The following is a 17851-nucleotide window of genomic DNA, read 5'->3' on the forward strand; positions in this document are numbered from 1 at the left end:
CCAAATCTGTAGGATGTACACCACCAAGCATGAATCTTATGTAAACTACGGGCTTTGGGTGATAATGACGTGTCACTGTAGGTCATCAACTGCAACAAATGTACCAGTCTTGTGGAGGATGTTGATAATAGTGAAGGCTAAGCATGCGTGGGAAAGAGTGTATATGAGAAATCTCTGTACCTTCTATTCAGTTTTGCTGTGAACCTAAAACTGCTCTAAAAAACAAAGTCTGTTAAAAAAAAAAAAAAAGCTAAATGAGGGAGAGTAGGCTGGGAAGGGGTTTGAGGGGAACATCCGTGGTGCAGGTAATGTTCTCTTTTTCAACTGTCTGTGTTCCCTCTGTGTAAACCCACTAAACTGTACCCTTATTAAAACCCAAAAGACAGCAGATCTTCATTTCAGCCCTTAAGAATGGCTTGTATTTTGGCTGTGTCTGACTTCCATTGACATTAATCAGTTATGTGCATTCAGAAAAAAGAAGTGCCTGCACATTGAGCTGTTGTTGGAAATTATGTTTTGATCAGCCAAGTGTAGCATAGCATTCAAAGGTCCTTAAGAAAAAGCAATGCAAATTTCATTTCAAAAATTTAACATGAATATTTATTTTTCATTTTCATTTTAATTTAATAAGCAATACAGGTTTTCTTTCTTACATATTATATAAATATATATGCATATACTTTCTGAGAAACAGCATAGCCCTGCAATAAAAATTAGTGAGCATTAAGAAATAATATTTAAAATACAATAACAATAGAGTACAAAGGAAGATATGCAGTGCTAAATTGCATAATTCAGACAAAAAAGGTATTCTAACTATTTTTTGCACTGCTTCCCCCGACCCCTCAAAAAAAGAAAAAATAAAACTCAGCATACAGGAGCACTTATGATCAAAGTAACATTGGAAAATAAGTAGCACCTTTGGTCACTAAAATGATTGTCAACATTTATTTCCAGAAAGCCTAATATAGAATATTTCTGATTTTGCAGAGAAAATAAAACTAGTTAATATGTACCATGAAGTTTAGCTGCTGCATATTTCAGTATTTGCATAGAACGTTCATTGACAAAATAAAAATGAAATCTTCCAAACAGAGTATCAATTTTAAGATAAGGAAAATGCCACAAGTGTTTGCTTTCTATATCTTTCGTTGAAAATTAGTCAGAGAATTCCTCTAATATACACTCAGTCTTACTTTGAAAATTAGCCAGAGAATTCTTCTAATATACATTCAGCCTGCCTCATAGAATACTGTAGTATTCATTTAATAATCTAGATCCATCAATTCATTTCAATAAAGGAGTTATTCTGTGCCTGGCACTTTGCCAGACATTAAAATTGTTCTTATAACTCAGATAAATGTCCTTGTTCACAAGGAGCTCACAGTCTAGTAAGAAAGAGATGAATTTCAAAATATATTAAAAACTGCAGGCAAAACACATACTCCCACAGCGGAATTCAACATTTGATTTCAAATTAGTTATGTAGTGAAACTTAGAAACAACAACAGAGACAGTATAAACGGAAGTTAATGGGAAACGACTCAGTAGTCAAACAAGTTTGCTTGAAAATGAAGAAGCAGAAACATATTAAACTGAACATACTTTTAAAATGATTGACAATATATTCCTGATTTAAATAAATCTACATTATGTGTAGTTAAAAACAAAATATGTATTTGTATGAAAAAGCCAGTTCTTTCATTTTTGGTTAATTCTTTTCCATGTTTTATATGTCAAGTTCAGACCTACTATATACACAAAAATTACATAAATAAATACATATTCCAAGATGAAATCACAATCACTTTAAGTACATTCACCTGTAAGAAGGCGAAAAGAAGAAGGATTCCAATATCTTTAAACTTTGACAGGCATTTTCATTAATTATTTTATGCCTTACTGATTTTTTGAAAAATGAAATACGTACAGCCGTGATTTAGGTCACGTAAAAACAACTGACTGCATCATCTCTGGGGTTGAGCAAAGCAACCTTTCTCTTTATTTCACAATCACGGTAATGGTAGTTGATAGACCATGTGACAGCGTCATAATTTGTTCAGTGGTCTTTAAGACGCTTATGGAACAAACAAATCAACCACATTTTGATTTTTTTCATTTAAAAAAATAAAAATACAGCCTAAGATATAATTTATATTTAAAAAATAATTCTACAGATTAACCCCTAAATCCAGTCCCTGAAGAATTCTCGTAAAAGTTAGCTAGGTGGGTGTGGCTACTGCTAAGGAATTCTTATATCCGCTTTTTTAGTAACATGTCATTATGCATAACTTTTACCCCAACCATCTTACTTTTGATATTTGCCCAAATGTAATAATGGGATAAGAAAGAAATATTCATTGAAGGAATACAAGTAATACATACAATGTTTTCAAAAATTCCTAAAAAATGGGGAATTCTTCATCCTAGGAAATAGCAAACACACTAGTTTAAAATATCTGGAGGGAAGTGCTTTTAAGTAAAAAGCTTCAAATCAAATATAAATTTTAGCAATATTTGGAGAGATCCCGCTTTTCCATCTTTAACACAGAATTTCTGTACCTGACTCGTGTCTAAGTAGCGTGCGATCTCATTTTTATCATCCTCACAAAGGGGCCCACCGCAGCTACTAAGGCTTGCCCCCCATCACGAGGGCACTGCAAACTTAGGACGTGGCTGTGTTTGGCTGAATCTAACTGAACACCTCAGTGACTGCAAATGCGTTTAGGGCCCTCTTCATGCAAGATTTTATTGTGACACACCAGTTTATCAAAACTTTTATTAAGTATGTTCTTACGGTAAATATACTTGATGAACCAAACGAATGAATACTGAGTATAGATTACTTTTTTTACACTTTTACAGAGCAAATTCCTAATAGCAAGCACTCTCCTCTTCACCACGAATCTTTTATTTAGAAGTCATGTTTTTTCCTGGAGTGGAATCAAAAGGGAAAAATCTAGAAATAATATCTATCTAGAGAAGATGGGGATGGAGGTAGACGGGATCTCTAGGATAAAAGAAACTCTAATTTTACTGTCGCCAGACACCTGTTGAAGATTTTAGGGTTAACTATTTTAAAGGACCATTTAAAAAGCAGGAACTTTTTGAGGCAGATCTTATGCTAATAATTTTAACTCATCCTTAGACTCTTGGATCAAGAAATATTGTCGAGGTTTTCTCCTTAAGGTTATACAATGGCAATAGTTTCTTTACATGACTTAATTTAGCAAACTTGGATTGTGTGTTCTGTACTCTGGCACTATACTTTCAGGAAAGTGAATGATGTTTCTAAAATAAACTATGAACATAAACCAAAAAATGAATTAATAGAATATTGACATATGGATTCTATAAACACATTATCGGTGAGAATTTTTTTTAAGGACTTAAATATTGCTATAGCAACATATATTGTGCAAAATCATTTGTCTCACTAGTTATCATGTCCAATTTACTCAGAATTATTTGCTGTGGGAATAAGCAAATAGTCTTCAAATTAAATTTACAAATGTGATTTTGCAAAGTATGATTCAGTTAGGAGAAACACATTCATTTTGGAAATAAAGGATTTATGAAGTAAGGTTAGAAAAAAGGTCTCCAGGAAAACATGTTTTCACTCTATAAAGTTCACCGTCACAAACAGGATGGCTTATGTAGTGCAATGGGGAAAAAAGTGGGTTAAGAGTCAAAAGACCTGGGTTCTATTTCCAACCCTGCATTTACTCAAAGAACAGACACATTTTTAGGCAAAGCCCTTAACCTGATCTAGTCTTATTCAGTAAAAATGTAGATATCTAATCAACCTAATGTAGAGGGTTGAGAAGATGAAACAAATTAATTAAATATATCTTTTGGTACATAAATATATCAAAAAGAGAATACAATACAAATCAAAATATAATTACATTTAATGCTTAGAAAAGAAACACTTTAGTTCACATGTCCTCTCCCACTAAATTCAGAAATATTCATACTTTAGTTAGAAATAGAAAGTATGTGCTAGAAAAATAAAGTCCACTACACAGTATATCAGAAATTTGTACTCTAGCCAACAAGCTTTGTAGACTGGGTCTAACCTAACACCATTTTTTAGATGCATGTGGAAGTGAAACAACAAGCCCAGGATGAAGGGCTTAGTCAGAAGAATACGTTTTAAAATTTCTGCCCAAAATTCATGTGAGATAAGAATCCCATTCTTTGGTGCATCTGAACAGTACTTTCTACCGAGTCAGGCCCTAGCAGAATGCCGACTCTCAGCATTTTCATTCAGAGCTTCTCTAGCTGACTTCATCATATTTGGATTTAAAACAAAGAAAGAAAAATTTGTTTTGTTGAAATGGTAACAAACTTATGATCACTGAATAATTGCTTACTGAAACATTCCTGAACATTACTCACCTCGTTAACAAGTACATATGAAGACTGAAACACATGGAGATCATGCAAATAGGGGAAGTCTAACTAAACTCGAAGAAAGAAACAAAAATTCTGTCAAAAACATCCATAATTAGATGAAAAACGCTAAAGAAGCTGACCCAGACATTGTGAAAAATAATGAAAGGAAAATAATTTTTAATAATAATTATAGGAAAAAAAAGGAGGGGGAGAAGGTAAAGCAGCATGCAACTGGGATGAGAGAAATAATTTGGTCTAAAACAATTCCCATATAGGGGCCGGCTCAGTGGCACAGCGGTTAGGTTTGCACGTTCTGCTTTGGCGGCCCAGGGTTCACTGGTTTGGATCCCGGATGTGGACCTATGCACTGCTTGTCAAGCCATGCTGTGGTGGGCATCCCGCATATAAAGTAGAGGAAGATGGACACAGATGTTAGCTCAGGGATAAATTAAACCAGACGGTAGGACCCTGTAAGAGTTAAAATCTACAGCATACAACCAATTGATAGAAAAGAAGAGAAATCAGAACTACCAAAAATGATGTGAGTTCAGCAAATTATTCACTTTTTAATTATAAATATAGTTTATGATTTTGATTATACAAGCATTATAATTAATTACTGATAATTGGGCCTCTCAGCTTTTAAATGCATTTCTCAAACATGAAAAAAGTGACATGAGTAAAGAAAAGATTGTAATTTCAATTCTTCTCTCAATAATTTTGACGCTTTTTGGTATTGTGAACTGTTGTGGTAAGAAATCTACTTGGTATGATGTATCAGTGATGTCACTTCACGAGCGAGTCTACAGGATGATATGTAACGGTGTTATGCTCTGATGGTAAGCTTTGTTTCTCAAAGCTGTGAGGCACTTTAAGAAAATGAGTAACATCCAGAAACGTAAGTGACAAGACTAGGAAGATCGATTTTTCTATATTCTTAAAAATCTTACTTGATTATTTTTTATCACGCATAAAGAAGACTCATATTAACTAAAAGTTTTCTAGAATATAAACACCTTCCTTATCCAGGAAACCAAGCTGACAGTCCCTTAATTGTAAAGATGAGTGATCGTGGCCAAAAGTATATACTGTTGGCTCCAGGAATATGGCCATTTCTGAAAATCACAAATAAATAAAACCAGATGCAGCATGGGTGACTGTGTGAAGGATGTAAGACATCAGACGTGCACTGTCTGAATAGACACTGTCTGAAATAGAGCTAAGGAGAACAATACTCTAAGGATGTCCAAAGTACATGGAGAGGACAGAAGCAATGGCACTTGTTTTCTCTATAGAACAACAGACAGAAAGGAGAATGACAATATAGATGTTCAGGGAAATGTGAAAAATGAGTTGGGGGCAGGGGCAGTTGCATTGAATGATGAAAATAAATATATACAGCATAGATAAGCCAAATCATTGGTATCGCATAACTTTTTAAAAATTTTTTGGGTAGCTTGGGATAATCCTATAAATGGGAATCACTATAATTCTGAATAAGATGTTTCATAGTAAGTACTTTTCATTTTCGAGTCATAACAAGTAGCAACCAATATGGGAATTACTTATCCATAAAGAAAATAACATTTTTCTTCTAAATCCAACCTCAGGGAAAATATATTACGCTGAGTCATATAAATATGTCATTATTTTTATGAAAAAAAGTCACATTAAAACAATTACAGCTATTATATAATCATTACCATTATTTGGGATAATTTGCATTGGCTAGAAAGGCAGGCAACTTAGAATTATATATTCAGATTATTGCAAATGCAATTCCTAATAAACACTAAATAAATTATAATACAAATTACAGTTAAAGCTAATTGGCTTACCATACAGGGTTTAAATTTTTTGTATCTATATTTTATCTACATTTGCTTCTACAGCTTCTATTAGGGGACAGCATGCAACACCTAAGGGGCTCTCTCTGCTTTTAGACAAACCTGAGTTTTAGTTCTGGTTCTGTCACATACTACCTTTTAACTTTGGGTAATTTCCTAAACTTCTTTGTCTGTTTTTTTGTTTGTTTCACTCATCTATTATATCAGGCCAATAGCCTCTACTCATGATTTGGTTTGATTATTAAAAGGTATTATGCAGGCAAAATGTGTGACAAATAAATATTAGTTCCCTTCCCACTTTCCATCCTTTCTCCCTATTACATTGAGCCTAATGATCGTGATTTTTTATTTTGTTTTATTAAAAGTCTGCAACATTATACATAAGAGAGTGTTTTTGTTTAAAAAAAGATATTTTTAGATGGAAAATAAGTTTCAACTAACTGATTAAGGATATTTCTATATTTGATAACATCAATATAAAAACTTACATTTATATCACACAGCTTGTGGTCGTTTTTCTGTATCCTCAACTGTCATAAGCAGCCAGAGAAGGATGAGTAAAAAATACCTAGATTTTAAAGTGCACATTCAAATATATCAAACCTAATTATTTTACTTATTTCCTAGCGTCCAGTGGGGGTTGGGGGGCATGAGATGACATGGTTGGAACCTGGTACTAAAGAAGTGAAACTTATGAACCATGTAGATTTACATCAAGAAAACATCATGTTTTCCAATGTAAAATAGCCTAGAGTCTGACCCACTGCCTCTTAAATGTGTGCTGATTGGATCCAAAAAGGATCAGGAAAGACGGTGGGAATAGGTCAGGACAAGTCTATACTGAATATTCTATTCATAAATTAGTGAAGGCATATTTAAGGTTAAAGCGTGAAAAATAAGGGATACTCAGTTATCACAAACAGAAAAGTACTTGAACTAGCCAGTGAGCAAGAATTATTTTGGCATTCTGGTTTATAATAAGCTTCCTTCTGCACAATTCCATAATGGAGAATGGGATTAAATGGGACTAAAAAGGATGTTAATGGTGTACTGACTTTGCTTGATGATACCTTGAACATCTAAAACCTGTCCTTCCTTAGGGGAAGAAGTATATTTTGCACGAATTGTTGCAGACACAGAAGCCAACTATGTTTCTTCCTCCATTTACGTGACTATTTAATAATGAATGTTCTAGGCTGATACTCTCTTTTCAATCTTTGAAAGATTCTGTTAAAGCAACAAATATTCCAACAAGTTCAAGGGAGTGGGGAAAGTGAACAAGTAGGAAAATTAATTTTACCCTCGAACAAATCCGAATCCTGTATGTGAGTTACGTCCCTGTTCCAAGTGTGTTCCGATTTAATTTTCAACCTTTACGTTTGGGACTTAATTTGCGTGCCTGTTTGTAACTTGATGCCGAGTGACTGCCAGGCACGTGGGTCTACAGACCATGTGCTTCAAAAGCGCAATTCGACTTCCCTCTCTTTTTTAACAATTTGATAGAATCAGGATTAGAAATGCAAAGTTGATGCAGGTGACCAAAGTACAATAGAACAAATAGAAACTGGTTTTGACTTAACAAGAAACTCATCAGTAAGTCAATAAACCTCCTTTCATGGAGAGAGCCCCTGGAAGGCACCACCAGCCTGTCTCACCAGCAGGTGATTAAGGGACTATACAGCCTTAGGCCTAAAACCCCTCCCTCCTTACTTTGCTGTTTATTTCCCCCTGGGGGTCTGATATCTATATTAGCTTAAATATATATCTTTAGAGAATTCAAGACACTTTTTTTGGAAATGTTTAGGATTGGAGAGCTACTACACAATTTATGATGTCGCATTTCTTATGGCGAGTCAGAGTTGAATACAAAAGTGCTAATAATATAAAAATAGCTCAGTCAAGACTCAAGATTGGGTGAAACTAAATTAAAAACAGCCACATACTGCCACATCTTCCCTGATTTATTTACCAATGGTATTGGCACATATCGTTTTACTTATATTTGAAAAATATAAATACCTCTTCATATGCAAAAAGCGAATGTTAAATGAAATATGGAATTGTATATAGCTTACTAACTATGAGCCACATGCTTAAACAATGCACACATTTTACAAATCAAATCCTCAATGTTAACTGTCACAAAAGCTTGGTATCCAGGTGCAAACTTACAGGAAAGAAGAAGAGCATCTGCTTCTACTGCAATAAAAAAAAAAATGCAGGGCAAATTCCTTTTGACAGTTTAAGAGTGACATCACGTCAATCATCAAATACAAAATGCTTTCTGTTAATCACGAACTTAATTTAAACTTCAGATCTATAGATGTAAATATTTATAACTTTAACCATAACGCACATCTTTTTTCTTGTTTAAAAGTACTTTATCACTCGAAGGGGTATTTATAGTTCTGATTGCACAGAGCTATCATATGTCTCTGTATGCGAGTGATTCAGATTCCCAGATCTTTTCACAGTTATGAAAATGAGAAACTGCTAAGTTAACCTGGGCTGCAGTATGGCCAGCTTCCTGCTATCGTGTTATAAACTGTACATGCACTTCACAAGGGTATACCAAGTCACACACAGCCTCCAATTCTAGAATCCTCTTCAACACTCTCTTGGTTTAGTTTTGTTCACAGGCAGTAGGAAGTCTAATCAGTACAGGGCGAAATTTTCAAGGGCTGCCATTCCTATAATATGAGGCATTTCCAGCGGCTGAGTACAAAGCCTGTTTGGGTTTCTGTTTTTTGCTTTTGCTTTTTGGGGAAGGGAGGGAAGGAGAGAGTTTGGAGGTCTCATTATAAGCACCTCCCATTTGTAGTTTATTCAAATGGATTACGCTTAGCAGTAACCCTGCAATCATGGCTGTGTGCTGGGAGAAATCAGAATGCGGCCAATTTATACACCTGTCAACCAGGATTCCGTTGGACTCCACTTTGATGTCTCGCTAGGACAGTGAGTCTGGATTGAGTTCTGGTTAAAAGAAGTCCTTGGTTATTACTTTCTGGATTACTAACTAAAATCCTTTTAAAATCTATGGACATAGGCCACTGCTAGCAGTTGTTTAGGCTTCTAATTTGATTTACATATTAGGTCAGAATTTTGAAAATTATTTGAGAGTTCTATTCTCTAGCACCAGGTACTAATGGCCGCTCTCAAAGAAATCATGTACACGGATGAATCAAATCAAATAATGGTATAAAATGGAGTGTTCTTTTAAAATTTATTTTATAAATGCAAACACTTTTTTTTACAGCAGTTAGTTGCATTTTCAAATTAAGGTCACCCTCATTTTCACCCATGTTCTTATCTTTAAAATCCACGCTGTAAAATAGAAGGCAGATATAATACATTTCTTTTTTTCCCCATGGATGTTTTTTTAAGTAAAAAAAAAAAGTAGGGTGATAATATTTTTTGGAACTTTTGTTCTCCAGATACTCTGTGTGCATGTGCGTAAGTTTGTGAGACTGTGTGCATGTGGGTGGGTGGGTGCATGAGGCGAAAATTCATTTTCCCTCAATTCCATTTCATACTTTAATATCAAATGAAATGTGGAAAGGATATTCCTACACGATTAAACACACTCCTTCTAACTACTTAAACCAGGCATTTGGGATTCAGTCCCCATAACCAAGACTGGAAATCACTGGAAGACTTTAAAATTATTTTAACCACCACAACCAGAGTCATGTATGGAAATAAATCCATTGCGTGGATGCTTTGCATGCATCATCTCAACAGTTAACTGCCCAAATAAGTTTTAAAAAACACAAACATTTGAAATTTGCCATTGAGGAAAAGCTCATCTCCATCCTTAATTATGACTCCAAATTTCACTTAAAAACCTTTCCAATATTTTGAAAAAAAGAAATACTCCTAGGAGAGTCATAAACACTGAAATCAGAGATGCGGTTCTTGTTAAATATTCGTTTCTCTTTCTGAGGGATGATCCTCTGTTCTCGCGCTTTGGACATTAACATCGGAATGGTTAGGTTTGCTCAAGGGTTCAGATTCTGTGGACTCAGGCTTATGTATCTTCTTCTCTGCTTCTGCCAACTTCTTTTCCTTTGCAAGCAATCGATAGTTTATAGCGTTACCAATGAGCAGCCACACACTGGATAGGAACACAATGGCGCCACAGGCTATGTACATGTATTTATATTGTCCAGTTTCATCCACCAATTTACCTAAGAGACAAAGAATACCTTGTAAGATAGCATAATAAAACAGCCATAAAATGATAGCATTTTCAAATAAACTCTTCCCCAAAGTGCATACCTATTTCTTATTTAATATTAAATGAGACTTTAACAAAGAAAATAATATTCTAGATCATGACTTTTATATATGCATAGTAAAGGCATGCATAGGCACATACAGCACTACATTACCAGTGTGTCAAATTTATTGAAATTCAATAAAAATGTACAACCAAGACAAAGTAGATATATATGTGTTTGTGTATATATTCATAAATATATACATGTGTGAGGTACATTTTTGATCTCTGTATGTGTAGAGATAGATATATTTATCAATTTATTTATAGCATACACATTGAGATTGCTTTATCTTTCTATGCTTCCAATCTTTTCAACAAAGAGGGAAAAATTACATTCATTAGGAAAGGACCCAAAGGCTTTTATAAGGTTCCTGGCAGGGCATAATATTTACTAAATGTTTTCTCTGTGCCCAGTACTAGGTTAAACACTTTATCTGTAAGGTCTCATTTAATCCTTGCAAGAGCACTAGGGAGTACTTTGACCACCATTACATGGCCAGAGAGTGGCAGAATCTGGACTCTAACTAAGGTCTGTCTGAATCTCATATTCTTAACTACTCTGCAAACGGGCTTAACCAAAGCTCTTGGTTAAGTGTCATCTCATTTTTTGGGCTAATCACAGTTTTTTCTTTACCTGAATCTAAATTACTAAGGCCAAACTAATCAGGAAGAAAGTATTTGTTCCATTTGATTATTGAGACATTTAAAAACTAGCCTGGTGCCATATAATCTGAAGGTTTATTGACTTTGAAAAATGTTTCAGTTGATACTTAGTTTTGCCTCTTGCTTATGCAGGTACCTAATTCCTAATAATTAGTATCAGCAAACTTTAGTGTATACAAATCTGTATTACTTATCATATGCATATTCCAGATGATTCTGATATAGACCTGTTTGTTTAGTCAGAATTTTTAGCATTCTGACCGCAATCTAGTCAGTGGCTCAGTATTAAATTTAGTTACTTGTGAAATTATTTAAACAAAGCTTCCTGTTTTAATTAGGTAAATGGTGGAAAGGCTCATTTGAGTAAGTATGACATATACATAAACATAATAAAAATTGCATAATTTAATTTTCCATTCTAACTGTAGTCAAGTATTTCTATTCATACAACGATTGTTACATTTCCAAATATGGAAACATTCAGTCTACGGCCCCATCAGAGTTAGTATCACTTTGGGCTGCCATCTCAACATTCTTTCTAAATGTTTTGGGAAGTTTTTAGCACCATCAAGAATCCAGATATGATTTCCAGAACTAACGCTTCATTCAGCTCTTTGTGAGGGCTGCAGGGAAAGTTTGGGTTAAAAAAACAGAAATAAAATCACGCTCTCCCTACCATTCACTGCTCTACTAACCAGAGAAGCAGCAGCAGCAACTGTGTAAGAAGTAACTATGACACTCATTCATTCAGAAGTACTTGCTGAGTGCCTACTTGTGCCAGACAGCAGTCCAGCAGTGACCTGATGCTATAGGGGAGAAACCATCTAACAGTCAAGGAGAACCAGGGGTAGCAACAGGCAGAAACAGAACAAAAACATGGATCTATTATGGCTGTGGTCTGCGAGCTTCAACAAGGAGCCCCAAATCAATTACTACCATGGCCACCACTGGTACAATGGTTTGGCAATAATAACACAATAAACACTCAAGGCTCCTGAAATTGATGTAAATGTTAATAATACAGGTTCTCAGCACAGGTAGGAGTGGGTAAATCAGATTCCCTCATTTTCATCCTTTGAGCCCACCCACTGTGTCTGTTGACCTGACTTGATTTTTTTTCATCCCACCATAGCAGTGAAAAACAATTTTCTCTGCTGATACTAAAAATTTTATTGCCAATGAATAGGCTTCCCAAACCCATTTGATAAAACTAAATCTGTGTGAAAAGACAGGCCAATTGTATTTGTCTTATACAAAAAAATCAGTTGGCTGATAAATAAGGTCTGCTGGCTTTCACTCTTTGAAAATTGTTTTGGTGCCATGGTATATTCATGTTGAGAGATATACCACCCAAAACATCCGTGCTCGATACCAGCCTCCTGGTGGACAGAAAAAGTCAACAACTACACGGCTCATTCCTGACCAAGCCAAGAAGCAAAAGGTGAAAGGTCACGACTAAAACACATGGAAACATTTATGTTGGCCCCCCCCCCCCCCCCCCCCCGCAGTCACTGTGACCACCAGGGGGCAGGCCGCAGGTCTAGGTGAATGCCCAAGATTAGTATTAACCGAGACAACATACGGTGTTACTGGAAAAGACTGGCTCGCAAAAAGTGTTTAATATTTAAAACATTAAAGTCTAAGACTAAACAAAGTCTTAACTTCAAAAATGATTACACATTTGCCTTTACTTAGTCTCCTGGTTGGGTAATTTCGCACAGCTTTTTTTATAGGCATCATTAAAAATATCTCAGATCTTAAAATCTAAAGGTAATCTTTACAATCTATACATATGGAATATAAGTATTTGATCAAAAAATGACCTTAAATGAATTTCCCTTCATTCCTGCGTTCCATATACATATATGTATACACACATATTCCTATATTCCTATCAGTGATATAAAAGCATTCTTTCCTTTGGGGTGTAACAAGTTCCAAATTAACATAACCAATGTACTCCAATAAGAAAATAGATCCTGACCTTTTAAGAACATTATTTTAAACTTTTGACTCATTTTAATACAAGCAGAAGAGAAATCTGCTTACCAATGAAAAAGTGGCATTTTATTTTTCTGATACGTTTTTAAAAACACAAAACAACTGGATATGGGTAAAAGCTTAAAAATTATGCTACTAATTATCAGCCTAACCTAAATTCATATGTTCACAGGTCCAGGCTCTGAAACAAATTTAGGTCCAAAATTGCCAAATTATGAATTTAAAAATACATAAAAAACCTAAAGTTAACATATCCACAGTCTTTTAGGCTATTCGTATTTATTATTACAAACTATGTTATACACGACAAAGAAAGTCTCAGCTAATGGATATTAATTTATGCTTTTTGCTTTCCTTTGATGAGAAATATTCTTACCGGCAAGAGGAGGGCCAAGAAGAACCGGGCAACACTCCACGATTGTGACAAGTCCCACGGCACTGGAAAACCTTTGAGCACCAACAAGGTCCATGAGAGTTTCAAAGAGGACACTGCTAACACTCCCAAATCCAAGGCCAAAAAATATAGCGTATAACACCAGGCTTGTGTAGTCCTCTGCCAGTGGGCACAAGAGATGACATACTCCAGTGAACATGATCGCAAAACTGAAGAAGTACTGGATTCGGGGTCGGATAAATCTGGAGTTTGCTATTAATCCTACAGAAGGCCTAGCAAACATATCAACAAAAGCCATAATAGACAGCAAGAACGCTGCAGAATACTCATCAATCCCCTTGTCTTTAGCATACGGAGCCAAGAATATAATGGGAGCAAAAAACCCTAGGAACATAATGACATTTCCGGATAAATATATCAGAAATCCTCTATGCTTAAAAAGAGAGAAGTCTAAATACTTATTAATTTTTTCGCTTAGTGACTTCTTATGGCTTTTCTTAGCCTCTGCTTCATCTGCTTTTATGCCAATCTTATTTTTAGCCTTGTTAGTTTGTTTGGGTCCAACGGGTCTCATGAGGGACCCAGCCACACAGGAGTTCAACAATATACCTCCCAAAATCAAGAAGCTTCCTTTCCAGCCAAAAGTATTAAAAAGGTACTGATTGAAAGGAGCCAAGGTACTTAAGAAAACAGGACTTCCTGCCATGGCAAGTCCGTTCGCCATGGGTCGTTTCTTATAGAAGTATTTGCCGATGATTGTTAAAGCTGGTTGCAGGTTGAAGGCTAGACCTATACCTAAAAAAACAAAAGAAAAGGACAAAAAACACAAACACATTATGCCAGTCACAAAAGCAATTACTATTCAAAACGTACATTCAAGTGGGGAAGGCAGAACTGAAAATGCAAGGGCAGGCAGTAATTTTTGATAACTGTAAATATCAATAGAATTCCAGATAAACAGAAAGGTTCTCATAACTGGATAGGATATGTATGACAGCTTCATATTCCTTTCATTTTAAAGCACAAAAATAAAGCCAAGAACTTCTACTGATGTTTCAATAATCAGAACAGGCTAAAACTAGGACAAAATTATTAGTTCTTAATTACAATTACTTCCACAGATAAATTAAACTCTCTATACCTATATACACATATACAGAATAGATTTCTTTCTTGTGGGCAAGAATGCATTTAAAATGTGAATACTTCCTTTTCAGAGTTGAAGAAATGTGAAAAGACTAAACAGGTTATCATTTATAAACAACCTAACAAACCCTCAAAGATATTTCTTTCAAAACCATGCAAATAATAAAAAAGAGTAATAAATTCATGCCGTTAATTTCATGGTATGTATCCCTCACATTCCCTATTTCATAAATACAGAGGCACACGTATGCTAACTAAAAAAATAAATTTTTTTTTGCTTGAAATATATTCTTAATTCTTGGATTAAAGCTGATTGTTTATATAAGTCAAAAGTTCCTACTGTCTAGGGAACTCCTCGGCAGTGTTGAGAATCACCTTTGAGAAATGAATTCCTTCTTAGAGCTAGCCAAAGGACTATTTAGCAATAGTAGTGAATGTTTGTTTGAGAAGTACATAAAATTGATTTATGTAAACTACCTCTCTTTCCCCCTTAGCCTTGGTATTATTCTATATTATTTTAGGGGCTATAGAAGCAAGAATTCCTCTGCATTTACTAATTGATGTAAATGACACAGTATAGCAAAGTCGTTAAGTATTTAGATTCCGGGACACTCAGTTCCGTGTACAAAATACTCATTCCAAACCTTTAATAGAAAGGTTTTTCCATGAGTAGGAGGGTCCCTAAAAGTTGACCTGAAGGAACAAAAAGATGCTGCGGAAAGGCACAGGGGAGCATTCTGATTCTACCTCAGCCACACCTGTGAGAGATGCAGAACAAGCATAGCTAGATACAACCTGTCGGTAAGAAAACTACCAGCCTATGGCCACGTGGATTCTAAGCGGAGGAACCTAAGTTAAAACCCAGGAACTGTGTGTCAAAGTTCAAATTTCTTTATTTTATGCTGCTGCCTCCCCAACCCCTATTCTGTCACCTGGAATTCTGCCTTCAGATGCTAAACCAAATTCTCTTTAGGAGATAGTGGCCATCTATTTCCTATTCTGGTATGGCAAAAAAGAAGAAAAAAAAAGTGAGATTTGAAATCCAAAGACCTGAACCTATTTCAACTACTTGCCTATGTATACCCCTGGACCAAACAGACTTCTTGAGCTCCAATTCCTTCAACCACAAAAAAAGCGTTTTGCCCAAATCAAGTAAGTTCTAGAACTGTAACATGTTATATAAACAGCATTGTGACTATTATTATTTGCTAATATTTATTTAAAAGTAATAAAAGGCTGGGCACTCTGTAAAGTACTACATATTTACTTTTTACATCAATCCTTCCAACAGCTCCCAAAGAGTTATCATTTTCCCCATTTTGAAGACAAAGAGACTGAGGGATAAGAAGGTTAAGTTACTCATGATCACATGGCTTATACGTGCTGAGTCGGGTTTAGCAACTAGACCTGTCTGATTTCAGAGAGCAGAGAAGTATTGGTTGATGATTACCGGAAATAAAGCCCTGCTATAAAACATATATAATGGTTGACTCTAGAAGCACCAAAGCCTTCAAGACCCAAAGGAATGGAATCGAAGTCAGAGTAATACGTAACGCTGTTGACATTTGTGGCACAGTCAGATCAAAATCATCTTTTCCTAATACATCTACTTGCAGGCCCAGTCTGACTTCTATGGCCAAATGCAATACATAGTATTTCGGCACAAAGCAAAGAGCACTCTCTCCACTATGACAATTCTTAGATATAAAAAGATTCTCATCTACAACGTGAAAAGGTGTTTTACCCAATCAAAAAGGAAGAGTCGTCAAGAGAAAAATTTTAACATCACTGTTACTGTGATAAGGTTTTAATACATTTAATTTTTTTTTCATCAAATGAAACATAGGTGCAAGTTTACACTGATCTAAAATCACTACAAAAAGAGAAATATATTTACCTTTTTATCTGTGGACATAAGGAAAAGATTCAATTTCTTTATATCCTGAAGTCTAATTTTTTTAAAACTTTGAGTGTAGATTTGTTTAACGCAATTTATTGTTGAGGCTAACAAAATAGTGTTTTCAAATGTACATATTCAGGTCAGTTTGAGTCTAACAACTATGATCAAGTGACAGGATGTCATTTAAACACATTTGTGTTTAGTGGCAAATGTGTCTTACAGGGCTTTCCAACTGTTGGAATCCTTTAAGAAGGAAAAGAAGGGACACTGACACAGAGCTCGACCGCTGATCAGAGCACAGACAACAATTCTATTGTTAAAGTGAAAACAGTGCACCCAGAAACTTTTTTGGCATCATTTTTAACCTATGAGTTAATTATGAGTGATAATTCGGATACTCTAAATGGTAATAAGTAACAAAAAATAAATTAAAAAACAATGAAGCTATCTATGCCAGAAAGTCTGTGTCCACAGTACCATCTTAACTGGCTGAAGAGTAAAGATTAAAACAGTAAAAACAAACAAAGCTGGGTTATTTTGACCTTTATATGACGGCAATACACTTGTTTGATAACTCGTTTTGTCCGTTTCCTGAAATGAGTCGGACTGGCCATTCTATAGCTGGTATTTCAATGCACTAGATGCAAATACTTTAAGATAACATCCGATATAACAAGTTAATTCAAAGAAAACAAAAAAAAATTTTCTGTCGTTCGTGTTTCTTACAGAGCTTTGTCAACTGCAGAATGTTAAGAAGAGAAAAAGCTGAAAACGAAACCTCGCTCACCTCCGATGAATCCCACGGTGAGGTAGAGCTCTACCACGTTGGTGCTAAAAGAGGCGGAGACCATCCCCAAACAGCACAGCAGACCTCCTGTGATCACCACCGGCCGGCTCCCATACCTATTCACCAAAACACTGCTTACGGGACCTGAGGCGGAGAGGAGAGCAAGAAACATTCAGTGGCTGGGGCATTTATTATTTATTTTTAACATCTGTTCATTTTGAAAGTTGAGAAAGCACGTTTTAACGTTCAGAGAAAAATATCAGTTTGCATGGAATATAATGAGGACTTTTCAATACTTCCCCATCAGTTTGACGGGTTATCTTTAATCAGATATATGAAATCACATAAAATAATAAATTAAAAGTGTTTAACATATAGTTTGTTATGACCGTAATCATTCAACTTTTGATAGGAGAGGTTTTCAATGGGACAT

The 17851-nt window shown here is 35.2% G+C and overlaps 1 protein-coding gene across 8 annotated transcripts in view; it reads right to left on the reverse strand.

The window, feature by feature from the left end:
- Nucleotides 1-9454: 9454 nt before the first annotated feature.
- The window catches only part of SLC16A7 (solute carrier family 16 member 7), a 152745-nt gene continuing 144348 nt past the window's right edge, over nucleotides 9455-17851 (reverse strand). For all 8 annotated transcript variants that reach the window (XM_046675506.1, XM_046675466.1, XM_046675522.1 and 5 more), the window contains 3 exons: nucleotides 17419-17562; nucleotides 13568-14380; nucleotides 9455-10432 (listed from right to left, as the gene is read on the reverse strand). In XM_046675506.1, the coding sequence (XP_046531462.1) occupies nucleotides 10164-10432; nucleotides 13568-14380; nucleotides 17419-17562 (1226 nt within the window). In that variant the 3' untranslated portion in view covers nucleotides 9455-10163. The remainder of the gene's footprint in view (nucleotides 10433-13567; nucleotides 14381-17418; nucleotides 17563-17851) is intronic.

This window comes from Equus quagga, chromosome 1, assembly GCF_021613505.1.
Source record: "Equus quagga isolate Etosha38 chromosome 1, UCLA_HA_Equagga_1.0, whole genome shotgun sequence".
Taxonomy (NCBI): Eukaryota; Metazoa; Chordata; class Mammalia; order Perissodactyla; family Equidae; genus Equus; species Equus quagga.